Here is a 27,777-nt window from a genome sequence, read left to right as displayed (position 1 = left end):
AAGAGGGCGTAGGCCTATTTGTTATGAACTTTCGCGAAAGAGAAGTGACTCCTCATCCTCTCCTTCTCTCCACCCATCCATTTCTCCCTTTCGCTCCTTGATCCCTCCTTCTTTCCAACCCAAACGTTTAGGTTCAAACACATTTCCCTGTACGCATTTCAACCTCTTCCACACTCATTCCTGTCCTGTCCCTCCCTCTACGATCTGTTTCTCCCCCTCTCCCAGTCTCACGCATGTATGGTACTATGGCGGTACCCTCCGACACTAGCCCTGTATACGTGGCGCTGCGTTTTGTACTGTTACACTCATTGCTTTCACTAGTAGCATCTGCAACAAGCGGGGTCTCCACAGGATCTGTGTCTGGACGTTTACCCCCTTATGATGCCCTGTATTACTTGGGTGTCCGGGAATATTTTGCGGAGGACTGGGAGAAGGCGGCGGAGCTAATCGAGAAATCAATCGAAACTCGGGAAACTATACTTCTGAGGCGCAGAGAATGCCAGGACAACTGTGTTGCAGCGGGGCATGACAGGCTCGAAAAACTAGGTAACTGTTTCAACAATAAGCGGTTTACATTTTGTTGCTTAGTTCGTAAGAAGAATCATTTTGTTGTGTACTTTGCGTTGGATGGGTAATCCTAAACTTTGATCGTCCCTTTATAATACAAGCAAATGTTTTGACATGATTATTGAACAATTTGTTTAGAGATTTAAACGTGGTTTATTGCTTTGATTTATATTTTCAAACGTCATGATCTTCAATGTTATATATTGCTGTTGTGTAAGTGCTGCCGTGTTTTTAATTGCTATGCATTAACTTTGTACATGGTGATGAATTAATAATCAAGACTGTTTAGTGAGGCTTTTTTTTTTATAGATGATTTGTTACTAGGTTTAGTCTTTATGTTTTCTTTGACACTGCCCTATGATTTCACCCCAGACACAGAGAAGGGCAGCGTGTGGGACTTGTGGGCCATTGACTGGGTCCAGCGCAGAGCAGAATGCATCCGGTTCTGTTTGGGTCAGACCATCAGTCCAGTGGCCCAGCTTCCCGTCTCTGCAGACATCCACTATGAATTCGACACCCGCAACCCCTACAACTTTTTACAGGTCACCTACTACAAGGTACTTGCGTGCATAGACATGCATTCACAAATAACTGTCCAGTCCTGGACACAAGTCTTATGGCCCGGTGTACATATACATACATATGTATATTTACAGTCTTTAAGTTCTATTCTTTAAGATAAATTACTATCATGTGCATTTCTGCTCTTGCAGACTAGAGAATAAGAGTTGTATTCATGTCTGCTGGTCTAATTCCCTGCTACACACACTCTGTAGAGTCTCTCCTGTGGCCCTCTGCACTTTTTCCACAGCTAGGGAAGATACCGAATGCAGTGGCGGCAGCGCAGACCTTCTTCGTGGCCAACCCCAGTCACCTGGAGATGAGGAACAACATAGAGAAGTACAGACGAATGCCAGGAGTGACAGAGGAGGCCTTCCAGGACAGAGAGAAGGATGGACACAAACAATGGGTGAGAGAGAGAGTGAAGGAGAGAGGGATGGACACAAAACAGTGGGTGAGAGAGAGTGAGGGAGAGAGGGATGGACACAAAAAATGGGTGAGAGAGAGTGAGGGAGAGAGGGATGGACACAAAAAATGGGTGAGAGAGAGTGAGGGAGAGAGGGATGGACACAAAACAGTGGGTGAGAGAGAATGATGGAGAGAGGGGTGGAAGAAGGGGACGAACAGGAAGTTGGGCATAAACAAGGAATGAGTGGGAATGACAGTTACAACAGAAAGTGAGGTCAAACAAAGCTGACATATCATAATTGAAGAGTCGTACATAATTCTGAGAGTCGTAAGGGCCTCTCAGCGTCTTTTCAGCAAATAAAGGCTGTCCTTATACTGCAGACAGACCAGACATTCAGGGGGTTACCAGGATTTTCTTCATGGCGTGGCCAGGGTGGGGGTCACACTATCACCAACGGCTACATTTGCACTGTTTTTTTACTGGGAAAAATAGTGGTGGCACCTGGTGTGGACAGTCTAATTCCAGAGGGGGCCAGTGCCATCCCGGCCACCCAATTGGACACGGCCCTGCAGGCATCAAACACACAATATGCCATGCCCTCATACGCACCTCCCCTGTCCTGTCCCTGTCCCTGTCCCCCCCCGCCCCCAGTACCTCTACGACGCGGCTCTCCTCGCGGAGTCCTCGGCCGAGTGGGCGCGCGCCGCGGAGGTGTGGAAGAAGTGCGTGAACGAGACGCTGCGACAGACGGAGGAGTGCCGGGCGCAGTGCGAGCTGGAGGGGCAGGGGATCCCCGACGAGGAAACCGCGAAGACGACGGGAGTGTTCGAGAAGGCTGCGGGTAAGATGCGCTGCAGCTTGTGGCAGAACGGCGTGTTAACAAGCAGAGGTGGAAATCCCAGTCCTGCCGTGTGTCCCTTCCTCCCTCAAACTCAGCCAGCTGAATTTCCCTAATTAGTTCGACCTCCTGGCTGAAGAATTGTGCGAATTAGCAAATTCGGGTGATTAGAACAAAATACTGGGGAGAATTATTTTTACTTTCTCAACCTGGATTTTCCAGCGCTGGTTAACAGCGATGTGCCTTCCAGGCTAAGCTACTTCTCCCCGCAGGAGGCTGCGTTCATGCCTTTGATCTGGCACTGTATCACGTTACCTTTTATTTCATTTTGAATATAATGTTCTGGATTGAGCTGGAAGGTAACAAGGCTGCTAATAAATAAAATACAACATTACATTACAATAATAATAGCTACTTCATATTGATTGATTCAATTTTTTATTTTAGTAATTTCATTGGCTAATTTAATCACTTAATATGAGGTGGATCTTATTATTGTAAAGAAATATTTTGTATGACTATGAGTACTTTTATGACTTTCAATTTCATATGCGACAACAAAAACGACCCACTTCACCTTAAATAATTAAGTAAAATCAGGTAAAATGATTATTACCCAATGACATCACCAATGTTGAAAACCAAACATATTGAGGTTGTCTCTGCCCTTCTTTTTAGCTCTCTCTCTCAACCTGTTGTCCTGTAAGCAGTCCTGTGTGGCCATCGTGGCAACACGACCTGGAAGGATTTCTCCAGTGGAGGACTTCCTGCCCACAGTGCTGGAGCACTTGCACATTGCACAGTTCAAAGGTTAGAGGTCGGGGGTATATTGGTATATTGGCAATGATGGTGGCAATACAGCCACTCTGTACTCATACCTTTATGTGTCTAGAAGTTTTAATGAAAGCACATATTTTCGTGACGGTTTAAGTTGTTTGATCCAGCTTCCTTCTTCTTGATCTGTCGTTGCGTCACTGTCAGCGGGCGACCTGAGGGGGGCAGTGCAGACCCTTCGCTCCCTCCTCCTCTTCTACCCCTCGGATTCCGACTCCCTCTCAAACCTGCAGCTCTACTTTGAGACACTGGGTGGCGACGCTGAGGCCCCAGGGACACAGCCCACACAGGTCCAGACAGGTTCTCTCTGACTGCATTAGTCATGCAGTCTGCCTTCGTGCTCTGTCATGGGCGCTAAAGTCAGTCTGTGCTCACAGTTTATTTATTTATTTGTTTATCTGTCTGTATCTGCCTCCCCTCACCCTCCTCTTTTCTCTCACTTAGGAAATATCAACCTATGTTAACAGGTCCCTGCTGGAAAAGAAGCTTCTGTATTTTGGAGTTGAGAATCTGAACTTCACCTTCACTGACCCAGTAAGAGCGCTGCTTCATAACTGACATTTTTGCGATGTATATTTTAGTGACGGGGTCTGGCTCAGCGGTCAGTTCTTGTTTTTCTCTTCTACAGGACCTGTGGACCCCAGAGGAAGTTGTGCCGGAGTCAATAAGAGAAGCATGGAGGTGAGAGTGTAAAATCACAGGCATTACTTTAGACTAACTAGCTACTTGACTCTTATGTTCCTTCCGTCTTCCATTTTTCTTAACTACAGGAATCTCTGGTTAGTAACAGAAGTTTCCGGAAGCTTGAACATGCTTATGCTTAGTATTATCTGTGTATTATGCTTAGTATTATCTGTGGTAAAATGTTATGCCTGTTTGGACTGTCTTGGTTTATTCTGAATGGGGGAGGGTTGGGATGGGAGGGCGATAGAATTGTTAATTGAATGAACACTCCCAGTGCATTCACTTGTTCTCTTTCAGAGTGGAGAGGGAAAAACTGAATGAAAAAATGAAGGAAGGAGAGAAGGAGGTGGAGCTGGATGATAGCGGGTTCTATGCAGGTAAATAATAAATATCGCTAACCTTGTGTTGCAGGTAAATAATAAATATGCAGATAAATAATAAATATCGCTAACCTGTACACGTACTTCCTGTGCATTACTTCCCACCTTCTGTTCACCAATGAGATTGTTTGCTCCTTTGAAGAGAATATCCTTTGTCACAGCATAGTTCGTAGTTCTTCCCCTTAATGAATATTCATGAGATGTATCAAACTGGACATTTATTGCTTAGCTATGGAGAATCAGAACATTCAATATTGTGAAACTGGAGTTGAACATCTGGTTGGGCTTTGGAATCAGTGCTTAAATCCTTATCTGTCTTATACTGTCATTCTTTCCTCCCAACACCAGGGGGCAGTGTTCCTCTCATTGGAGTGACAATCACCATGGACGACAACATGCTGAATGGGACTAATCGTGTTGTACTGGACGGTGCTTTGTCTCAGCCCGAGTGTGACACAATACTACAGCTGGCTACCGTAAGCTGTCAATTAACATATTATTAGCAATAGTGTTATTATGAATTGCATTTATATCACACTGTTTATTGATGTCATAGAGCTTTGTCTACTAAGGGGGACAGCTCACTAAAACAACCTCATTGTGTAATAACCGCTAGGTGATGTGCGTGTCAGCCAATGTGCATCAGAATACTCACTACATTTTAGCTAGAGATTGAGAGTCTCTAAATAATATTCTGTCCAGTAAACTGGGTATAGTTAGATGGACAGATTCAGTGAGCACCATTAAACCTTTTTCCCAGACACCACAGAATGTTCCTTGTTAGATGATGTGTGTGATCAGACACGATGCGATTAATTTCATTTTAGCTCCTCAAATCCCCATTTTTGGCTGGACCGCAATAGCGGGGCCAGCCCTACAAACGCGAATGTCTGTGACTGACTGAGTGAGTGATGAAGTTACACCATTGGTCGGCCGGATCACGTGTGTTAGGTCCAGCCGTATACTAGGTTTTAACATGGCCTTGTTTTTTTTACAGACTGCTGCATCTTTAGGCGATGGTTACCGGGGGCGACGGTCCCCGCACACGCCACACGAAAAATTTGAGGGCCTGACCGTCCTGAGAGCGTTGAAGGTGAGGACATTTCCGGTTCCTGTCCCTCGCAGTACTATGGACCTTGAGTGAGGAACTTATTTGGCTCGCCCTCTTCCAGTTGGCTCAGGATGGCCTCGTCAACCAGTCAGACGCCAGGCTGCTTCATGAGATCGGGGAGAGGGTCCGGACCCTCCTCCACTCGTACTTCCGCAGCCCATCCGCACTCTACTTCTCCTTCACCCACCTGGTGTGCCGATCTGCCATTACAGGTATGCTAAACTCCCCCACTCTGTCAGCAGTTGGGCTGTCAGTCACCCACCTCCCTGTGTGGAACCCAGACGTACTGACTCTGTTGCACTCTTTGTCTGGGTGTGGCTGTTTTGCGGTTACATCTTTGTGTGTACAGGGAAGCAGGAGGGGAGGCTGGACCTTTCCCACCCTGTGCATGTGGACAACTGCCTGCTGGAGCCCGAGACCAGGCAGTGCTGGAGAGAGCCTCCTGCTTTCACCCACAGAGACCTCAGGTACACACACACATACAGACACACACACACACACGCACACACGCACATGCATGCATGTACACACATGCCACTCACACACATGCATCCTTGCACACATGTACATGCACATATACAACTATGTTGTGTATCCATTTCTAGGAAAGGGCAAATATTAGTGTGACAAAAACTAAAGATACTATTGAGAAGAAAAAGATACAGATTTTACAGTGGCACATCGCAAAATCACAATCAGGATGTAACCTTGTTTTGTGATTTATACGCTGCTGATTCGTGAAACAGAATGAATCAATGATTGAATTCTTGTTGAGTTTGCATGGTTGGTGATTTTTTCACCATTTTTAGGTGTGCATGATCTATGGACGACTATTCAGTAAAGTGTTCTAGTGTCTTTGTGTATCCCATGTATGAATAAGGCTGCCTAGCGGGTTGTTTGTCCCCTATTAAATTGTTCTTGCCACAGCTTTGGTTAATACCAGGAAAGCACTATTGTCACTAGCCACTGCCGCTGGGTGTTGCCTAAAGCCAAATCGTTGCCTAAGCGGCACATCATGGAATCATGCGCCTGTGCCAGTTAATGCCTCTGCCCCTCCCTGTCCCGAGAGAGGGGATTTAGTTCATTTGCATCAAATCATGTTTGATGATCTGATTAGAGAAATGGGTCACGTCGCTAATTGTTTGGAGGAATCCGTTTTCGGGGGTCGGAGCAGCGGGATTCAGCATCCAAAAGCGGTGGGGTTTCAGAGTCTACGAGTTCTGTTTAGTTTATTTGACAATAAAAATAAGACAACAATACGATTGCATCTGAGTTTAAATGTCAAGGATACGCAGTACAGCCACAGACGTACTTCCATTGTGGTTCTTGATATATTGGTGAATATATCCACTGTGTTTGGCATGTTACTGGCATGTGTGTGTGTATTTATTTATTTATTTATTTAGGGAGATGTACCATGGCCCAGGAAAACAGGGGAATAAAAGCTCTTCTGTGACATTATGTTAATTTGCCATTCATTCCATCATTTCCATTCATTTGATGATGCCTGTACGGTGTATTTCATTGTACACTGTTCATAAATTTGATCTGCATCTGAGTCTTACGGAGCGTGTGTAAAAAGTAAAAAGTAGGGAAGAGAGAAATAAAATAAATAAGTGGATAATTCATCTTCTAACAGTTTTCCTCTTGTGTTTTTGGGTTCATGGTCCAGGCAGAGGGAGTACTATGTCACATGCTGTACATGCATGCATGTTACTGCGTGTAAAGGCCTCAGTACTCTCACATAATGATAGGATGCAATTTATTGTGTAAATTGTTCTATTTGATGTGCATTGCTGTTGAATATTCACTCATTCGTGAAGTACTTTCAAATGATGTTCTTGTTTCAGCCTGTAGGTGGCATAAAGAAACATACACTATACTTTCTTGTAAAGAACATGGCCTGGATTCAATAAACATTTCTCTTTTATTTTGACTGACAATTAAATGAAAGTTTTTTTTCCCCACAAACACATTTTGGTGAGTTCAGTTATTGTTTTTGTCAACAAGAACACCCGTACTTACATTTATTATTAATGTTTATTGAATCTTGGCCCATATCAGTGATAATGACCAAATCTTATTTATCGCATTATAATTGGTCCACTTTCACAGTGGTTGTGTGTGGTCAATGTGGTCACTGTAGTGCAGGGGTGTCCAATTAAATTCTCAGGGGGCCACAATGTCTGCAGTTTTGTGGTTTCCATTTAATCAATTGGCAGTTAAGGCCTTGAGAACAGGGTTTGTGGACTGTATGGCCAATCAATGACGTAAATGAACCACTGCTGGAGAGAACACCCTGAAAACCAGCAGACACTCCATCCCTCCAGGACTGGTGTTTGACCCCTGTGCCATAATGTATCTGAATGCTGATATACTGAATACTGGTACAATACTGGTCAGTCATAACTCATTTCTGGGGTAGATGCTCAGTCATTTTGAATAGTTGATTGTTGTAATTATATGCTAAATGAGGACTGTGTGTGTGGTTGGCTATTGCAGTGCTGTACTCTACCTGAATGATGACTTTGAAGGCGGGGATTTGTTCTTCACGGACAGGGATGCAAAGACCGTGACGGTACGTTGGAGCTTCATCTGCAGCTCGGTGCGCCTGTGCTTCAGCAGAGGGCCCACGGATGTGTTAGCGGACTGCCTCCCTGTGTGTCCTTAGGCTACGGTGAAGCCAAAATGCGGGCGGGTCGTGGGGTTCTCCTCTGGGCCTGTCAATCCCCACGGGGTTACCGCGGTGACCGCTGGCCGGAGGTGCGCCCTGGCTCTCTGGTTCACCAAAGAGAAGCTGCACAGAGACATGGTGAGATTCACTGCGGTTGAAACAAAACTGCCTCCGTATAACGCCCTTACAGTATAGCTTATTGGCACACAGTGCTACTATGCCACACATTAAAAGTGAGATCATAGGATATTCAGCAGGTGATGGCATTAACGAATAGTGAAGAGCACAGGACTGAGCACAGGCAGATTTGCCCTCTTGTCCTCAGTGTTTGTGTGATGTAATGTCCGCTGTTGTAAATGAACCTCATTATGCACATGCAAACTGCGTTAACCCTTTCGGCACCAGGAGCGGGAGGAAGCGGAGGCGGCGTGGACGAAAGACGGCCTGAGCGTGACCAAAGAGGAGGAGAAAGGCGCCCCCGCGCCTCCTCGCTCGGGACGAAATCAGAACTCAAGGGAGAGGAGCAAAGCGAGGGGCAGGGTGGTGGGGGCACGGGACGAGTTGTGAGGGGGGGCGAGGGCGAGAGCTAGAACTGCAGTTTTGAAACAGGACACGCATTCAGACGGCTCGCTTCCATTTGAGCTGTACCCATCTCTTAGCCGTCACTTCTGTCAATCAGCCCAGCACCCCCTCATTTCAGTAACAGTGACTGTTTTTGAGTCAGAATGACTACACCTGTTCTCATTGGTCCTTTCACCCTGGTGAGTAAGTCTTTGTGAGGTTGAATGATGTAATGTCTGTTTATTTGTAAAAAAAAATAAAAATAAAAAAAACCGACAAAACAATAAATGACTATAAAATAAAACAACCCCCTTCAACTGACTCATGAGTCTGGGAGTCTGGATGATGAACTGAGTGCCAGGGGGAGGGAAGGAGGTGTTAACACCCCCAGTCCATTAAATGATTACCCCAACCTTCCTTTACAGCACAGGGGATTAGAAGTGAAAGGGAGAGAGGGTCAATGCCACATGGTAATACAACACTGTGTGCTCTGAGCTGTGCTACTCTGCAGTACATTAACACTGATGCCCAGGGAGACAGTGTGGCATGCAGGCAGAAAAGGGATAGAAAGAGAGATTACAGTTAATCCCTCATAAAGGAGTGCATTTGTTTATGAAGATTAAAATCTCCATTTAGAATATGGAATAATAATCCAGGAGTAATCATTTAATCATTTACTTCCAACACTCCTCGTCTGTTTCCTCCCTCAATTTCTTCCCATTAACCCCACCCTCACGATCTCGCATATTATGGTGTCCAGTTAATCAGTGTTTATGCTCTGTATTGACCCTCTCGGCCCCTCTGTTTTCTAATCCACCTTCAGTAGAGAAATGGGTCGGTTACCGTTAATGGACTGCGCATTTTCACTTCTCCCCCTCTTCTCACACTCCGGCCTGTCCTGGCATTAATCTAAGTGTAAATAGGCATTTTTTTTCATGCAGTGCATCTCAAGTAATTCCTTCCTACTCCTCCAGTGATGTCAATATTTTTTTCTGCGTACTGATGCTGAATCCCTGCTCTTGTTCTGCAATGGCGCATTGCGTGAACAGCTATCAAATTATGGCTGTGACCGATGAAACCAATGGCGTAAAAATAAGTATGTGTAAGATTTGGTGTGAATCCAATTTTACCATAATGTCTCTGTTGTGACTGAGATGGAATTGTGCCAGTTATCCCTTATATGAATGTATGGTACTTTGGTGTCTGTCAGTTCGTGGTTGTAGAACACTAACACTTCCCTGGCCCTCCCTGACTGTGTCAGCACTAGACTGCCAACACCTACCACACCTTCTCACAACAAAAGCTCAAGACCAGTACAAGTACCAGAGCACAGCGGCGCTACTGACAGGTGACACTGTCGAATGGAGCATAGAGCAGCCTCTGTATCAGAACAGAACAGCTGTACGTCAGGCAATATCCCGGTGCCTGACTCATAATAACTCCCTCTACTGTTTCACAAGACGTCGCACTTTCCCCAGGGGCAGACCTTAGGTCAAACCAAGCCCCTAAAATGATGTGTGTTTTAGTATAATGTCCAACCCTGCAGGACCTGCTTGTGCAGTAGTGACTGTATGTGCATTACCATGTAGTTCAGCTGAACTGAATGGCCACTATCTGTTAGCCCCCTCTCATTCAGTGGTAATGCATGTGATTCTTACCCTGTGTTCACACCGTGAGAAACTCAGTTGATGGATTGCTCAAGTTTACTAGGCTGAGGGAGGGGCAGGAGCTTCCCGTTGAATCCTCTTAGTGGTCTCGTGCAGCTACATATTATTGAAGAGAAATGACAGCGTCATCAAAGACGTATATTTGCCATATAGCCACATATCATCTCCTTTAGTTTCTATAGTTACGTCAGTGCACTGATAAATATTATTTGTTACTGCTATCACGCTAGCCATATATCACTCTATCTCTCTCACTAGTAAGCTGCCGAACTAGCGATCTCTCTCACTAGCTAGCTAGCAAGTTGAGACTGCTGTCCAAGCTTCATTTTTTAGAGAACATTTTTTAGATTTTGTACTTCAAAAAAAAAATGTTGTATAACACCGGGTGTGATTGCACCATAATGATAAGTTGTTCCTCCATTTTCCCTCACTAAGCGGAACAATGCTTCATGAAATGGTATCAAATTGGTTGGAGAAATAGCAAGCCCGAAACTCTGATTGGCTGTTGACGGTCAATGCCCGCGAAAAGTTAAACCGTGGGCAACATTATTCGGGGGAAACTTTGGTTGCTCATTCGCTATCGCTAGGTTGTCAGTTCAGAGAGTGAGAACAAGATGGATACATGGAGGTAACTCCCTGCAATGAACTCTCAGTGAACATTTACTGAAGCAATGCAGGTTAAGTACCTTGCTCAAGGGTACAACGGCAGTGTTCAACCTGGGACTTGAACCTATGACCTTTAGGTTTCAAGATCAGCTCCTTAGCCAATATACTACACTGCTGCCCACTACTGCCCTCCTATCCGACTCCACGTCCCAGAGGTTTGGATTAAAGACACGCACCACTACATCTGGTCAACGTGGCCTTCTTCCTAAGAAAGAACACCTCCCTTCTCTCTTTCTCTCTCTCCCTCCCTCCCTCTCTCTCGCTTTCTCTCTCTCTCTCTCTCCCTCTCCCTCTGCCACTCCACTGTTCTAATATTAGATGTACCCCAAAGTTTACAAAATACTGAGCCACCTGTCAGTCATTGCTCACTTTTGTACCTTAAATAGACATGTCTGGCGCTCTTTATTTGCAATGCCTTCTTCTACCTCTTTCTCCACAGTTTCATTTATTTTCTCTCCACTCTTCAATTACCCTTCACCTGCACCCTCCACGTGCGCCAGCTGAAGTGTGTTTTGGAGTCTGGTTACCCAGCATGCACCTCTTGAATGAACTCCCTTCCATCCCATCTCATTGTCTGTGATGGTCTCTTTTCATTTTCGTTAAAACACCTGTAGAAAGACTTGATTGTTCAGACACTGTAAGTGCAGAAACTGAGGTTAGCCACAATTGCAATGTAATGAAACATACAGAAAAAAATAACAACACTGTTACCTGCCATTCATAAACACGATTTTTGACAGTAATTGTGCATGTAATAGTCATTTTAAAGATAGCAAGCCTAATCAAGATAAGGACAACATAATAATAATTTCCTTGAAACAGAATGGATTTGGTCTGTCAGTATTTTGACAAAACACAAATACACATGACTATATTTCATATTTGTTGTTTGACATCTACCCATCCCTCTTCTGTTACATGAAAGCACCATCCATTAACTTTGTCCTGCATTCATGCATTTCCACCCATTCTTTATTCATTACCCTGTTCCTAAGCAAGCATGTCCGTAGCATAGCCAAGTGTAGTATCTACTTTGACTGCTCACATGTTCACAGCCAATCCCATAATGCCTCTACCCGACTACCAAGAGCTTTTCCCGATTCCTCCAGATACAAAATGTGAATTAATACATTTACCACCATTACAGCCCTCTCTCCAGCTCTCCCTCCATTCCTCTATCTATCATCTCTTCACCTGCTCATCTTTTGACCTCTTAGCATGACTTCCCTCTCTTTTTTTATTTCACACCCCCCCACCCCCAACGCAGACAAACACACTTTCTGCCTAGACACCCTCACTCTCCCCTCCCTCTCTCTCTCTCTCTCTCTGCCCTCCTTCTCTCCCTCTCTCTGTCCATCCCTGGTTTTATCCCTTCATCTCTGATCTCCCTTCATCCCCCTGAATCCTCATCTGCAGGAGAGAGAAAGCGTTCGCTGTGTGCGTGCGCGTACGTGTGTGTGTGTGTGTGTGTGCGAGAAAGAGTGAATGAGATGAAGAGAGCCCCCATGAAAGAGGACAAAAACATTTAATCACAAAAGAGGGGGACTGAAAAAAGTGACAGAAATTTCAAAGAAAGAGAATCCTGCATTTGGAGATTAAAAGGTAAGTGGACAATGCCCGGTTACAGTTGCCAGGGACTGTTACTGCCACTGTGGATTGTAGTTTAGTACAATGATATCACTCAACTGCTTCAGATTATGTATATTTATTAAATATGTATTTGTATATATTTTTTGGAAAATACTCATTTGTTGACATTATGTGTATGTTACCAGATTTAAACAATTAGTAGTTACAATCAAAGATGTAAAAAAAGCCTGATCCAGATTTGGTTTAAGTAAAAACAATTTCCAGCACCATTTCTGGAAGTAAAGGATGAGGATTACAGCCATGCCTGTTAGGTATCATGTTGAAAATGTACGATTATTTTTTATGGTATATCTGGACACACAATTTCATGACACATCATATGTGACTAATCACTGGGTGAGTACGATTTCTATATACATTTTTATCACCTTAATATCAATTGCAATTATTGTACGTTATGTGCCTACGGCTAAAGTAATATATCTCAGAAATAGATGTGATTGTTTAAAAAACATGATTTTTCATTGTACCATTAATAATCCTGGTTGTGACTATACCAGTAGCCTATAGTATTCTACACCATTGGTTCTTATTAGAGTAGTAATTTATTCTCTATGGGCCAATAAACAACTGCTGCTCTACAATGAAACTGCTGCTTTACATTGCTACGGCAGTAGTTTCAGGTATCAGGACTTGTTTTGAGTGTTTTAAGATCACAAACAAGAGATTTAGACTGAAAGTGTCTTATCAAAGAACCCCAAAGTATAGTGCATACTCTGCATGAGCTTTGTGTAAAAAAAAAGATCTTTTCGCCAATGACAATAGCAATTACACTATTTACTTTAAGTATTTAGCTTGATAATACTTTCTCTGGAGGTTCAAGTGATAGACATTACTTGAGTTATTGCCAAGGCAATTCACTCAGTCAAAACACAGGCCCACAGAGGACATTCACCCACAGAGTACACTATCAAAATGAGACCATTCTTTTTTTTCATGTTCATTTTTTAATGTTCTTTTAGCATTTAGTCACTCTTGCTAAATGCCGTTTGCAATGTAAATGTAAAAATTCAGCTACTCGTTTAGTCTCCGTTGGTCCTTTGCGTCCATCACTGTGATCCGCTTGAGGTTTATTGGACTTTCCGACCCTCCTTAAGTAACAATAATCTCGCCACTCCACTCTCACAAATAAAACCCTCATAGGTAGCCTATGACCCCACTTTATCACTCTAATCTTCTTCAGTTTCTCACACTCACTCAGAACTGACTGGGATCAGTTCCACATGTGCAGTCCAGTTTGCTGTAGCTAATGAATGGCGTCATACTGTACACACCTCTGCCCCAGGCTGATAATTACTCCGTTTACCCAATATTAGCTGCGCGTCTTCCATGTTTAAGCTTGCCTGTTTAAGGTCACTTGACCAACTTTATTATTTTATAATAGTTGAGGAAGTTTTTTTCTGCTTCCTCGTTTATTACATGACCTGCTTGGTTCATCCAAATTGCTATTGGCTACTGAATTTTGACCTCATCTTGTAGACCATCCTTGTGGATTGCGTGAAACTGTGTTCCCCTAGTCACATGTCATGCCATTACTGAAAACGAGATCACCAACTTGGCTTAATGTCTGGCTAAACTCAATCTGTATACAGTGCACTGTGCTATGATGATAAGTAACACATCACGACATCACTATAATTGTACAGGCAATTATTAATTTCTCTGGAGGTAGCAATGATATGGTAGCAAAGAGTACCATCTATGGGTGATATTGTGCTTGGGGGGTGGGGGGGGGGGGGGGCTGAGGTAAGTGATACAGACCAAACAGGAAGTAAAGAGAAACTGGCCAAAAAAAACAAAAAAAATAAAATAAAAAATAAAAATAAAAACAAAACCAAAAAGGCAAAAGCTAAAAAAATTCTTATTATCCAATGCTATCACCCCACTACTCCCTCCTCCCTCTCTCTCCTACTTTCATCCAGATGTAAAGAGCAGTCAGTAATCGGATGACAGCAGATTTGATTCAATAGGCTTCCCTTAAAATCTCAGCCAGGATTTAAACTGCTCTCTCTCTCTCCCCCTCCCTCTCCCTCCCCTGGCTCCCCCCTTTCTCTTTTTTTTCTCCATCAGTGTTTTAGTTCAGTGTCCTTCCCAACAACCAGTTTGCATATTCACTCAGGGACAATAACAATAAAGCTAACTCTGAATAATTTCAATTCTGCCTTAAATACTGTGCCACTAAATTACTTCTGATTATCCATTGATATATGGATAGACAGAGTTTTATTCCCTGACAGTCCAAAGAGGAATAATTGAACAAATCACTTTCTCTCAGAGTCACTCTCACACTCTCTCATTCTCTCTTTCTCTCTCTCTCTCTGTTCACAAACAAATTTCAGTCAAATTCATTTGGTCACAAGATTTGACAGAGACAGAGGCAAACAGAGAAAGCAGAGGAGACAGGAAGAGGCATAAGAAAGAAAAGATAGCTAATCATCTCTCTGTTTTGAAGGTAAGATGAGAAAAAATAATTTTAGAAAACAATTGTTTTGATATATAAATCATTTATGATAGATATTCTAACATATGTAAGCCTACATTGTTTTGTGTTTTGTTCCTTGATTGATTGATTATGCTAAAATGGGGATTTGGGAAAAAGAAAAATATTCAAGGTTCTAGCTTGGTATAATGTCATGTAGAAAATTGTAAGGGCATTTTCTTCAAATACTGTTGAATGGGGAAGTAAATGACTCCTGGTTAAACTAGTGAGAATGAGAGAAAATCTAAAATGATGCATTAAATAGAACTTACTGGACAGTGTAATTTAAAAATGATGCTTGAATACACTGTGCAGACCATAATTATTTGAACAGCCACACTACTTTTGTTGTCTTGGTGCTGTATTCCTTCAATCCAGCACATTGGATTTGAAATAAATCAATGAACAGGAGGTCAAAGTGGAGATTTAATTTAATTTGAGGGTATTTACATCCACACCGGGTGGTCCGTATATGAAGTACAGCCCATATACACAGTCATCCCTTTTTAGGGGAACGAAAGTAATTGGACAATTGGCTGCTCAGCTGTTTCTTGGCCAGTGGTGTCTTTGCATCATTAGTTCACGCACAAGAAAGCTAGAGTTTATTCTTGGTGTGGAATTTGAATTTGGAGTCTGTTGTTGTCTCTCAAAATGAGGACTAAATATGTGTCAATAGCAGTATACAGGCCATCATGAGGCTGAAAACCTCTGAATAAATCTGAATCAGAAACATAACCAAAACCCACTGTAAGGAAGCAAGAATGCACTAGCGAGCTCAGAAATAGCAAACGACCTGGTGGACCATGGTTGACCACTTGTGGATGACCGAAGTTCACTTTAAATTGTGAAGAAAAAACAAACTGTCGAGCAGATTAAGAACACTCTCCAGGGTGTCGGCACAGATGTGTCAAAGACCAGAAAGGGAAGGCTACACCAGCATAACCTCAGAAGGTGCACCACAAAATGCGAACCACAGATAAGCCTCAAGAACATAACAGCCAGGTTAGTATAAAAAGTACATTTAAAAAACTTTAGAATTCTGGAACGAAGTCCTGTGGACAGATGGGATGAGTGTTAGCCTGTACCAAAGTGATAGAAAGAGAAAAGTGTGGAGAAAGAAAATAACTGCTCATGATTAACCCCCCCCACCCCCCCTCCCATGAAACAGGGTGGAGGTTAAATTATGGCTTGGGCATGTATGACTGCCATTGGAACTGGCTCACTTGTATTCATAGATGTGACTGCTGACAGCAGCAGCAGGATGAATTCTGAAGTGTACAGAAAAATCTTATCTGCGCAGATCCAGCCAATTACCTTACCTAGTTGAATGGCACTTCACCTTGCAGCAGGAAAATGACCCCAGACAAACTGCTAAAGCAACCATGGAACGTTTCATGGCCAAATAAGCCAAATACCTCAAAACTCATTGAATGGCACTTCACCTTGCAGCAGGACAAAGACCCCAAACATTCTGCTAAAACAACCACAAGCTTTTCATGGCCAGGTAGTGGAATGTTTTTGACTGGCCAAGTCGACCACCCGTCCTGAATCCAAAAAAGGAAAATGTTTTACTTGCTGAAGACAAAACCGAAGGAAAAACACCCCAGAACAAACAGGAACTGAAGATGGCTGCAGTACAGGCCGGGCAAATCATCACCAGGGCAGGGAAGTTACCCAGGGTCCAGTGCTGTCTATGGATCACAGATTTCGGGCAGTCATCAAATGCAAAGGATTCAACACCAACTATTAAATATGAGGACTGTATTTCAGATGATGTTAATTTCTCCAATTACTTTTGCTCCCCTGAAATGGGGGAACACTGTTTAAAAAGAGCTGTGGAATCACCCGATGTGGACGTAAATGCCCTCAAATTAAAGCCGTCAGCCTGAACTTAAACCTCACATTCATTATTTCAAATGATAAAGTCAATGGGCAGGAGTACAGAGGCAAAGGATCAAAAATTGTGTCACTGTCCAAATACTTACGACCGGCACTGGTTGAGGAAAAAAAGAATATGAACAAAACCATTCTTAATTCACATATACTCTCATCTTTCAGCATCAGCTGTAAATGTTACTAATATTAGTGTAACTATTATTAACAAAATGGGAATTACATAATAATGCTGGCAATAAAGAACAAGTAATGAGATTGCATCAGCAGAAATAGACTGACGTCAAGCCAGAGTTTTTTGCGGGGTGGTGTAGATAATTGTATTACCAATAAACTGAAGGAGATGGTGAAAGGCAGATATGGAAACATTTGGGTTAACAGTGATGGACTGAACAGACAGGTTTGTGCACAGACTCAGTGTGTGCTTACGAGGCGTGTGGTTGTCCGCCAGCTGTGTATTTGTGAATTTAACTCCATGAAGCATGTGCTCATAATGACTCACTGTATGCATAAGCGAGATGCATTTTGTGTCCCCGTGACTGTGTGTCCACGCACACATTCGTGCTCTTCCAAGGGACAAATTTGCAAAGCAGTTGAGGAAGGTTTGAATTGCAAATAGCTGTTTAGACCAGAGCTCAGAGGAGAGAAAGGTTAATGGAACCCTCAGCCATAAACTATTGCAACTGAGATCTGAGGTACAGCAGCTTAAATATTACCAACAAAGCATAAATAATAATACCGCTTGAGTTTATGTCATTTTTTCTGTATCTTACCCAGCATTCCTTGTGCTTTGCTTGTCTGACCTCATTTCCTGTCCACTTTCCTCAGTGACTGCACCTACCAGCCGTTGCCATGGGTGAAATGGAGCAACTGCGTAAGGAGGCAGACAGCCTGAAAGATCAGATCACTGTTAGTTCCTCTATTGCTGTTAAATGACCCTCAATTTGCAAAAACGTCTTCTGAATTATTAACTATTATGACCATTTGAAATGGTATTATTTGTAGATATCCATAATCATGAATGTATTCATTAGTCTCATATAGTTACTGGAGTTCATTTGACAAGTTCTATGTATGTGAAATTATTCAAATAATGATTTTTTCTTATTGTATCAAATTATTCAATTACCATAGCCAGAATGTGTGATACTTCTTATACCATGATCATCCCATTAATTTAAACACTAATGTGCATCGCAATGCTGGCTGTAGTCTTTACCATTATATTAATGTTATTATTCAGAATTTAAACAACGGCAACCCTTTTCTCAGCCTTTCTATCTCCTGCAGAGTTTCTGCTGTCATATTTAATAGGGAAAGAATAATTTCCTTTCAAAAGGAGAAGGCCTACGTGAGCATTTACCACAAGGCAGATTAGCACTATAATCAACATACGTAATAAATACGTTCTCTTTTGTCATCCCAGGCCGCACGCAAGGAATTTCAGGACCAGACCCTGCAGGACGCGGCTTCCGGGATCACTGTGGTCAGCCGTGTCCAGCTGAAGACCAGAAAGACACTGAGGGGTCACCTGGCAAAGATCTATGCCATGCACTGGTCTACCGACTCCAAGTAAACACGCCTATTTCTGCCACAAAGCGCATAGATTCAGGCTTCTGGTCACACTGACATTTACATCATGGGGTCCATCAGGGGCCAGGGGTCACCAAACTATTGTTTTGGGAATAATTGGGGGTCCAGGCAAGAGTTTGCACATCCTGAACAAAATGGAAAAACTATTTTCTAACTATTTTTAATTTTTTTAATTTATCATTTTCCCACATTACACTAATTGCACATTTTAATGCAATTGCGGACTAGGGGGAGGGGGGTAGACAGATTGATTGCAATCCTTGCTGGAAGGGGGGAGGGGTAGATTGCATGCCAGGGCACCCGTGGTTTTGGCCTATAACTTTACGCTAAAAATATTTTCCAGGACAATTGTTTTCCGGGACATTTAGGCAATATTATAATTTTCCATGACTTTTGCATGACTGGAAAACCACATCAAAATATTTCAGGTTTTCTTGGACACATGGGGACCCTGAATCAACATTATACACGCCATTCGCGCTTAGCGAACCTTTGCATGCTATCGGAAAAGAATGAACAGCCTTCCCTCTCTCCCGCAGGTTGTGTGTCAGTGCATCACAGGACGGCAAGCTCATTGTGTGGGACAGCTACACCACCAACAAGGCAAGGAGCATGAGAGGGATCTTTCTGCAGCATACCCTTTCTCTAACTCTCAGTCTCTGTGCTAGATAATACCTGGAATACAGTCACCACAGGGCAAAAACAAAAATTCATATTAAAATTGTTCTCCTTCTACTGAGAAGGTGTTTCTTATTAGAAATATTAGACTTTCTTGTCAGCTTATTTTCTTCAGATAATTTTTGTTTGCTCATTCTGTTACGGCTCCATGCAGTGGTGCATGGATGAGCCCCACACTCACAGAATCCAGACCGTGTCAGTGCTGACTGTGGCCCATAGCTCCACAGGGCGATGTGCAATTGCCGATTGTGTCGACCAGGGTATGGGAGGGTTCAGTCAGTTGGAGATCCACGTTTTCTTGCTCTCTAGCAACCCCTACTGGTCGATCGGGTACATTTGGACTGCATAACAAAGCCACATAAGAGCGGTCTTCCCTAGACGCAAGTCCTGCTGTGGGCTGTGGTGTGAAAAGAAGCACGCTGGTGACACCACATGTCTCAGAGGAGAACCAACACTCCTGAATCGGCAGTGGTTCGAAAAAAAAAATAAGATGATTTTTGTTTAACGGGGAAGAGGAAGCTTGTTGACTCCTGCCCTGCTCCGCCCTGTCCCCCCCCCCCTGCCTGTTCCCTATCCCTCGTCTCCAGGTAAATGCCATCCCCCTGAAGTCGTCGTGGGTGATGACGTGTTCGTACGCACCGTCAGGGAACCTGGTGGCCTGCGGCGGCCTGGACAACATGTGCTCCATCTACAACCTGAAGGGCAAGGACGGCAACGTGAAGGTCATGCGTGAGCTGGCCGCGCACACAGGTAGCCCACATCGCGCGACACAGGTAGCCTACATCGCGCGGTTTTAACCTTTCAAACCAGCCCACTGTGAGCTGGCGGTTTTCACCTTTCAAGCTAGACACTTAATCGTGAACGAGATGGGTAGCTAAGCTGTCAGAACTGAGCTCTGGGGTTTTGGGGGGGTGAGGTGGGGTTGTTGTCGCTACCGGACCCTTTCGCAGGTCGAGGTGGGAAAGCTATTATAAACAGATCAGATTTGGGGAGCGGTTCAGTCACCACTACGAACTCATTACAAACTAACGGTAATCCTTCTCAATCAATTACTCAGACCGGACATGACATTGTCTGGGTGGGACCGCACACCGGACCCTGTACAAATCATTTGAAAGCCGGACATGCTGGTTGAAAACACGGAATCTAGCGACCCTAATCATACAGCAGTGACCTCTATGGTGATCATACAGCAGTGACCTCTATGGTGGGTGGCGGTACCAGCAGAGTGCTGCTCTGGAACAGTGACTGTAGGAGGCTGTGCGGTTCACATCACTTGGTCAGCTTATAATTCTCTTCCACAAAGAAATAATGATAAAACTCTGAGTGAAAGTGTGTGAATTTTAGGCTATATTTTTAGAAATATGAGCACTTGGACGGTATGAATGCGTTGTGTTCCACAGCCTGGGACTGACCAGGTGTGTGGTGAGTCCTCATACTGGCAGCATCACGTTCACCTCTAAACTGCAAACACACCGGTGTGCTGTAGTGAGACTGTACTTCCTCAGTGAGCCTGCCGTAAATGACGTCCCTGCCTTCTGTCTGTCCAGGTTACCTGTCCTGCTGTCGTTTCCTGAGCGACAGTGAGATCATCACCAGCTCTGGTGACTGCACCTGGTAATCAATATTTTGGTATCACTCTGCTATGTCCACAGTGAGGGAAAGGGCTCCTCGAACATGTACCAGGCCCACTTACTAAATTACATAAAAACTCTCACCAAAGGGTTTCAAACAGTAGCACTTTACTTTTAGGAAGTACTTTATTTAGCTAGTGTCGGGACCAGTACTAATAAGCATTAAATATGACTTACTGTGATTAATTTTAACACTGTTAAATTTGTCATGTGTCCAATATGTTATAGTTATCATTTCTGTTTCGTGTGAACTTGAGCCTCTTTCAATGGGCAGCAAATCCCTGGAAAGGACAACGGTAATGGAGACTATATGTGTATGTATATATTACGTATCACTGGGTGACTGGCCTGTTCTCTGCCCACTGGACAGCGTGCTGTGGGACATCGAGACAGGCACGCAGAAGACCGTTTTTGCGGGCCACATGGGCGACTGCATGTCCTTGGGCGTGTCACCCGACTTCAAAATGTTCATCTCCGGGGCCTGCGACTACACGGCCAAGCTCTGGGACATCAGGGAGGGCGTCTGCAGACAGACCTTTGGGGGCCACGAAAGCGACATCAACGCCATTGGGGTGAGGCTACATGGCAGAGTGCGCGGACGCGCACACACACACACACACACACACACACACACACACACAAGCACGGGCTGCCTGAACCAAATCACTGCACCAGTAAAGCGCTCCCATAGCCAAAATGGCTACTGTGTGTAAGCATATACAGTATCTACTCTTTCACATCGCCTCCTATCTATCTTATATTTTGTTACAAAAGAGTTCATTAAGAAGTTATGGAAGATTTTTAACAGATAATTACCACAGATTCCTGGTGCTTTCTTCATTTGATTGCAAAGACCTGGTTATAAATCCATACCCTTGTTTTCCCAAAAAGACACATGAATTGCAAATGCGTAAACATCAGACTGGGCTTTGATTATATTTATTTTTGCACATGATTCAATAATCTCATACGAAATCAATCAAGACAGAAGATTTCACTCTGTGGAATGATCTCAATGACAGTTCAAATAAGCCAATACATTCGTATTTGGTTTGCATATTTAAAAGTAAGCTGTAATTCCAAGCTTGTTCAGTTTAGTCACTTGTTGGACTGGGTGCTCAATTCATAATTATGCATCTAGAATAGATCATTTGAGATGCCCACTGTCCACAATGCACATACCCCACCCCGGTCACCATGGAAACGCATCACTCACCCCCATCACTTCTCCACCAGTTCTTCCCCAACGGGAACGCGGTGATAACGGGCTCCGACGACTCCACCTGCAAGATGTACGACCTGCGGGCCGACCAGGAGCTGATCACCTACCAGGACTCCGGCATCATGTGCGGAGTCACCTCCCTGGCCCCGTCGCTGTCCGGCCGCCTCCTCCTGGCCGGATACGACGACTTCAACTGCAACATCTGGGACTCGCTCAAAGCGGAGAGAGTGGGTGAGTGAGGGGGGGGGGGGGGGGATGCCGAGGGCGTGGCGGGCTTGGGAAAAGCGAGGGAGAACAGAACAGACGAGAGAAGTGATGAGAGAGTAAGGTTTGGTGAGTGAAAGACAAACAGAGCAGCAACAGAGTGGTGAGTGAAGAGGAAGTGATGAGAGTGATGGAGGGAAGGGGAGTGACGGAGGGATGAGGGAGAAACAGTGGTGGAAGCACAAGTGAGAAGAGAGTGGAGAAAGAGAAAATGAGGGAGAAGGAAATGGTGATAGACTGGGTAAGGGAAGAAGGGCAGTGCCACAGGAGCTGGGCATTAAAGAGGTCTGGGGTATTGGAAGTGGATTGATATTTTACACATGGTACAGCCAGTGTTCAAGGTTCTACCTGCCTTTCCCTTGTCTATACTGACGATAAGCAGTGTGCTGTAAGCTCTCATCTTGTGTTTACACGTTACCCACTCTCAACCAGGAGTGCTGGCTGGTCATGACAACAGAGTGAGCTGCATTGGGGTGACGCCTGATGGAATGGCAGCTTGCACAGGATCCTGGGATAGCTTCCTGAAGATCTGGAACTGAACCAGCCCTTGAGAGGCAGTGAGGAGGAAGGTTAACCAGACAGGGAGGGAGAAATGGGTAGAAAAGAGGACAGAGGTTTTTGGCTCTGGGGAGGGGGGGGGGGGGGGTATTGGGAATTAGAGGGTGTTTGTTGTGCCATTTCAAGTTCTTTGTGTTGTGAGAGGGTTTGTGATTGAGGGAGACACTCTCCTCTCTTCCCACATCTCTCTCCCTCCCTCAAACAAAAGCCAGGGAGAGGAAATCTGGGGACTTTTAAAACTATCCTTGAAGATGATTCTATCTGCCATGCCTCTGAGGAAGAAAATGGTGGCGCTTAATCTAAAAAACAAATCTGATGCAGTCATGGAAACTGCTAAAAAGAAAAAGGATTAGTATCAGAATAGAATCTATACTACCTAGGCTTGAAATGTTAATCAATCAAATCAAAACATTTTTATGGAAGTAGGATATACACAGGTATGTAAGTATAGCAAGTTTGCTTTTGGCTTTTTGTTTGTTTAGAATTTCCCTTGTTAGTGGTTATTTATTAGATACTCGATTAGTCAATTGATTAGTGTGCAGTTTGGTGTACGGTATAGTTTTGCCACACCACACTACAGGTGTGTATATGCAACTGGAATATATTCACCCTCATTCTGGCTCTTTATAGTTACTTGGTCACAAAACCTCAGCGTGAGCCAAAATGGCAGCAGCTCTGCTTTCACTGAGCAAACCGTTGAGCTGACAGATGGGATTGCCAAACGGTTCACCTAGCGCTTTCAAAAACGAAAACATGACCTTCTTTTGAATAGACAGAATCAACATTCAAAAACATCCCCATCAGTAATACACCAAACCCAGCAGAGCAAGATGGTTAATTTTGCTTTACATTTAGCTCGCATTTTGTAATAAATCAACAGCAACAATCACAGCCAATTTGATAACCCACTCTATTTGCCGATTCAGGTTACACGCAGAATTCCACTACAAGATTTAAAACTATGATTATTCTCTAGTAAAAGGGGCTGTCACTTCAAACTTTATCTTATGCAACTACGCACTACAATCATACTGCACTGGTTTGAGTTGTAGGCCTACAAAGAAAAAGAATGTCTTACTATGGTATGAAATGTACCCTCCCTAACTTTTACTGCCTTTTGTAGTGATTTTTACACATTAAGCCTGTCTAAAACAATTACCTTTCTAATAAACACAGAATTCTGCATTAAATTTGTGTCTGTGTTAACTAAAAAAACAACAACAAAAAAACATTGCATTTGAATGCAAAAACCACTGAACTCACCACACTGGTTAAATTATGTTCAAAAAGCCTGTAGTCATATGCTCGGGGAAGCAACATGGTCTGTGGGTAAGAATAAGTCAAGTACAAAATCAAATACAACTTTATTTTATTTACAAAACAGATAAAAACAGCACAAGGAGACACTGACGAGGACATATACAACATACACAAAGATTAAGATGGCAGTGGGATGAAAACTGATTAGTGTGAATTTCATATTAAACGCATCCTATGTATAGAATAGGACTGTACATGGCAAAGCCTAGTCTCTTCTCTCCCTGTGTCCAGTTCGAGTTCATTGGCCCATTTATCCACTCAGCCCCCTATCTCTGGTTCTCCTTGTTCAGGGAGAGCGATAAGGCTCGTCTGTCAATCTGACCCAGCCTTTGCCTGTCAGGAGTGGAGATCTTCAGCTTCATCTGAAGAGAGAAAAAAGGGGGAGTCAAGTAGAGCCTACTGCTGTGCCAAAATACTCACTTAGCAAAAGTGTTGTGTTAAAAAAACAAAGAAACAAAATTTAACAAAGATAATTAACTTGATAGACAAGGAAAGTTCATCCCATCCTCTTTATTTTTACAAAGATACCATAGCCTACCCTACACTCTGTGATTCATAGATAATATCACTATAGAGTAAATAATCTTGCCTTTTCAGCAAATTTCAAAGCATTACAAATCAGTAAGTTTCCCCATTCACATGAAAATTGCCACAGTTCTTTAATAAATGAAAATGTAAGCTATTCACTTTAGTACGCCACTGTTATGTTATGTTTAACAAGCGGTGTGCGATGTGTACCTGTGAGGCGTGTTCCATGGGGGAGTTTGTCTCCTTGAGGATCTGCAGTGGAGAGCGGCCCTCATTGGCCAGGGCCTTACCACACCTCTCTGAGGAAGAAAACGGGTGAAAGTGAGGAGCAGAGTGGAGCATGTGCGCTGGCTGACTGCGTACATCAAAATGGCCACTTGCGACAGGAGTACAACATGTACATGTGCCCAAAACTGCAACGTGGAAAATCAAACATTTTAAAACAGGTATATTACATGTAGAAATATATAATGATTTTTTTTTATTTTTTTAACTTGCATATTTACCTCTCTGCTTCTGTTTAGCCACTGGTCCTCTGTTTTCGTTCCCAGCATTCCTTCCTCCTATGCGAACGGAGAGAGGGGAGGAGCTCCCTTTCCCTTTCCCTTGTACCGCTCTGGCTCTGACTCCAGCTACCCCAAACCCCACCCCCAACCACTGGGGCTTGAACACCGCCTGGCTGGGGCTTTTGGTGTTAAAGGTGGGGAGTCTAACTCCGATTTGGTCCGAGCCAGACTGGGCCTGGAGGCTCTCGGTATGACTGGGAATGGGGTCGGCTGTGGCAGGTTTGGGGGACTCCTCCGCATCGGATTCAGGTTTGGCAGGAGTGTCCGTTCGGTCATTTGAGGGTTCAGCAATATCACTACAGACCGGTGAGGTTGTGGTTGAAGCCTCAACACTCGATGGCTGAACAGAGTCAGGGATTGGGGACAGACAAGCCTCCGAGTCTAAATCTTTGCAGGGCTCGATGTCAGAGAGAGGAGAGAGCAAACCAGGAGTATCGTCAGAGACCATCTCGGATGAAACTACCCCATCGTGGCAAGCAAGAAGACTCAAACTCAGCTCCTTGTTCAGGGGCAGATGGTCATCTGCGGTCGACTCCTCCGACTCCAGAATCTGATCGACTTCTAACCCCGTCTGCGTCCGATCCTCCCCTCCCACCTGGCAACCCGAGCTCTGCGTGGACAGAGCCTCGCCGTCACAGGGCTGTTCTGATAGGCAGGCTGGGGTGGCCAGGGTGTGGACACTCGGACTGAGGGGAGCTTCGAAGGAGGGCTGGAAGGGGAGGAGAGGCTCGGCCGAGTCCATCTCTCTATCCTCCTCGAGGCTGAGGTTCTGCTCTTTGGAGAACTTGAGGGGAGGCAAAGGGGCGGCCCTGTCCCCTCCTTCATTAAGAAAGAGCATTCCCAGGCGACGGGCAAATGAGTTGACTGTGGCTAGAAGTGGAAAGGGGGAATAAAAAGAATTAGTACAGCTGTAAAAAAAAAAAAAAAATACAAGAAATAAATAAGACTGACACAAAACAATGAGAAGTGGTAACTACGGTTTCACCGCACTCTCTACCTCTCATCACATCTTTCATTGGAGTGCGGCTTATGCCAGGTGATGGTGAACGAGGATCACCGGTGAGTACGGGGCCTTCACATTCCACCTCGACAGTGCCCCGGGAAGCGGCTTCTCCCACCTGAAGCACAGCAAATGCAATGTCAGCCACTCCATATATAGTGATCATCAAATGCAATGTCAGCCACAACTATGTCATATACAGTGATCATCAAATTCGATGCAGATTAATTTCTTTAACCTGTATTGGGGTCCGGTCAATCCCTGTGGACGGAGATCTAGGGTCAACAAGTCGGGAGATGTGCTCGTTTCTGATCTGGCGAGTACGGTCTGGTTTCGGAGTTTCCACAGCAATCTTGCTCTCACTGGCGCCCATGTCTTTGCCTCTTAAAAAATAGATCACCGTCAAGAAAATAAAATGTAACAATTAGCAAAGCTAGTGAACGATATCTTGTTACAACATTTATATAATAGTTAAGAACTAATAATCCACTAACAAGAGTTGGTCAGCTTGTCCGCTACAAGCATGCAAGTTATGCAGACCATTCATTACACACAGCGGGTTAGCGGTTAGCTAAATTAGCTTGCTACCTACAAACTGTAGACAAGTTAGAGATATTGGAAAGTACTAGCCATCTTTACAAACGTTATACACACAGAAGTTATACAGTACTCTATCGTTAAGTATTAACTACTATTCAGAAACAATATCATATTAAAAGCGATTTGTAAAATCCTGTTAGCTAGACTAGCTAGCTGTGTTAACTTTGCTAACGGTAGCCTGTTAACGTGCAAACTGAAATCTATCGGTATAACTTTAGTTTAAATTCTACTATTTTCCGGAATTACACTCACCTTTAACTCAAACGATAATTTAGTAAACTCAAGTAACTACAACGGTGGTCTGTTTCTTCCTCTTTTCTTGCAGAGTTGATTGAATGCCCAGTTTATTGCTAGTCGGCTAGTTCCCACTGATTAAAGATCTATCATTTCTTACACGCAGAACAGAAACATTTAAATCGAAGCATGTTCATGTTTTTCAGTTACTTTCAAACTAGCCAATCAGTGAGCACCTAGCTCCACCCCTGCGACTTCTCAATTGGTTGTCCGTCTGCATCACATAGGTGGGTGTGTCCAGAGTTTTAAAACCCGGCAATAACAAAGAGTAACAGCTTTTTTCAAAATGTATGAACCACATTGCCATTGGTTGTAATAAAATCGCTGTAATAATGTGACAGATTGAACACAAACCTACATTAATTTGTTTGAATGTGCCAGCATATTTGAATATATAATTTGCTGCATACAGTATCAGACACCCCGATCGCCATTATAACCATTCGAATTTCTCTCACAGATTTAAGTACTCATTGGAGACCTCCGTAATAACATGGCAACATACAGAAAGTAAAAATTGCTACACCTTATATTCTTTCAAACAAT

General features: G+C 43.8%; 3 protein-coding genes across 3 annotated transcripts; 2 read left to right on the top strand and 1 right to left on the bottom strand.

The window, feature by feature from the left end:
- The first annotated feature begins 44 nt into the window (after positions 1-44).
- On the top strand, positions 45-8,891 carry p3h3 (prolyl 3-hydroxylase 3). Its single transcript, XM_035384531.1, has 16 exons — positions 45-546; positions 940-1,124; positions 1,379-1,537; positions 2,189-2,378; positions 3,054-3,185; positions 3,357-3,499; positions 3,654-3,743; positions 3,838-3,890; positions 4,191-4,270; positions 4,622-4,749; positions 5,271-5,366; positions 5,446-5,596; positions 5,734-5,851; positions 7,887-7,962; positions 8,056-8,196; positions 8,464-8,891. Exons 1-16 carry the CDS (start codon positions 234-236, stop codon positions 8,623-8,625), a joined length of 2,217 nt encoding a protein of 738 aa, XP_035240422.1. The 5' UTR covers positions 45-233; the 3' UTR covers positions 8,626-8,891.
- Positions 8,892-12,378: 3,487 nt separating this feature from the next.
- On the top strand, positions 12,379-22,957 carry gnb3a (guanine nucleotide binding protein (G protein), beta polypeptide 3a). The gene is made up of 10 exons (XM_035386304.1): positions 12,379-12,554; positions 14,942-15,054; positions 17,803-17,883; positions 18,401-18,546; positions 19,107-19,170; positions 19,833-19,995; positions 20,796-20,862; positions 21,250-21,451; positions 22,116-22,332; positions 22,798-22,957. Exons 3-10 carry the CDS (start codon positions 17,827-17,829, stop codon positions 22,902-22,904), a joined length of 1,023 nt encoding a protein of 340 aa, XP_035242195.1. The 5' UTR covers positions 12,379-12,554; positions 14,942-15,054; positions 17,803-17,826; the 3' UTR covers positions 22,905-22,957.
- A 1,313-nt stretch (positions 22,958-24,270) lies between these two features.
- On the bottom strand, positions 24,271-27,350 carry cdca3 (cell division cycle associated 3). The gene is made up of 6 exons (XM_035380578.1): positions 27,190-27,350; positions 26,576-26,720; positions 26,335-26,455; positions 25,278-26,207; positions 24,982-25,070; positions 24,271-24,605 (listed from the first exon to the last, which is right to left on the bottom strand). The coding sequence occupies exons 2-6, from the start codon at positions 26,708-26,710 to the stop codon at positions 24,510-24,512; spliced, it is 1,371 nt and encodes a 456-aa protein (XP_035236469.1). The 5' UTR covers positions 26,711-26,720; positions 27,190-27,350; the 3' UTR covers positions 24,271-24,509.
- Positions 27,351-27,777: the final 427 nt, after the last annotated feature.

The sequence above is a fragment of the Anguilla anguilla genome, chromosome 1, assembly GCF_013347855.1.
Source record: "Anguilla anguilla isolate fAngAng1 chromosome 1, fAngAng1.pri, whole genome shotgun sequence".
Lineage (NCBI taxonomy): Eukaryota > Metazoa > Chordata > Actinopteri > Anguilliformes > Anguillidae > Anguilla > Anguilla anguilla.
Note: the sequence above shows the minus strand (reverse complement) of the source record. Positions and strands in the feature narration are given on the sequence as shown.

Excerpts from the sequence above, each read along its gene's own strand:
- p3h3 (XM_035384531.1), top strand. The coding sequence starts at position 234 with ATGTATGGTACTATGGCGGTACCCTCCGACACTAGCCCTGTATACGTG. Across the intron at positions 1,538-2,188 it reads AGGATGGACACAAACAATGG|TACCTCTACGACGCGGCTCT; the intron begins GTGAGAGAGAGA and ends CCCCGCCCCCAG. Across the intron at positions 3,891-4,190 it reads TCAATAAGAGAAGCATGGAG|AGTGGAGAGGGAAAAACTGA; the intron begins GTGAGAGTGTAA and ends GTTCTCTTTCAG.
- gnb3a (XM_035386304.1), top strand. The coding sequence starts at position 17,827 with ATGGGTGAAATGGAGCAACTGCGTAAGGAGGCAGACAGCCTGAAAGAT. Across the intron at positions 18,547-19,106 it reads CACTGGTCTACCGACTCCAA|GTTGTGTGTCAGTGCATCAC; the intron begins GTAAACACGCCT and ends TCTCTCCCGCAG. Across the intron at positions 19,171-19,832 it reads ACAGCTACACCACCAACAAG|GTAAATGCCATCCCCCTGAA; the intron begins GCAAGGAGCATG and ends CCTCGTCTCCAG.
- cdca3 (XM_035380578.1), bottom strand. The coding sequence starts at position 26,710 with ATGGGCGCCAGTGAGAGCAAGATTGCTGTGGAAACTCCGAAACCAGAC. Across the intron at positions 26,456-26,575 it reads TTGACCGGACCCCAATACAG|GTGGGAGAAGCCGCTTCCCG; the intron begins GTTAAAGAAATT and ends GCTGTGCTTCAG. Across the intron at positions 26,208-26,334 it reads AATGAAAGATGTGATGAGAG|CCACAGTCAACTCATTTGCC; the intron begins GTAGAGAGTGCG and ends TTCCACTTCTAG.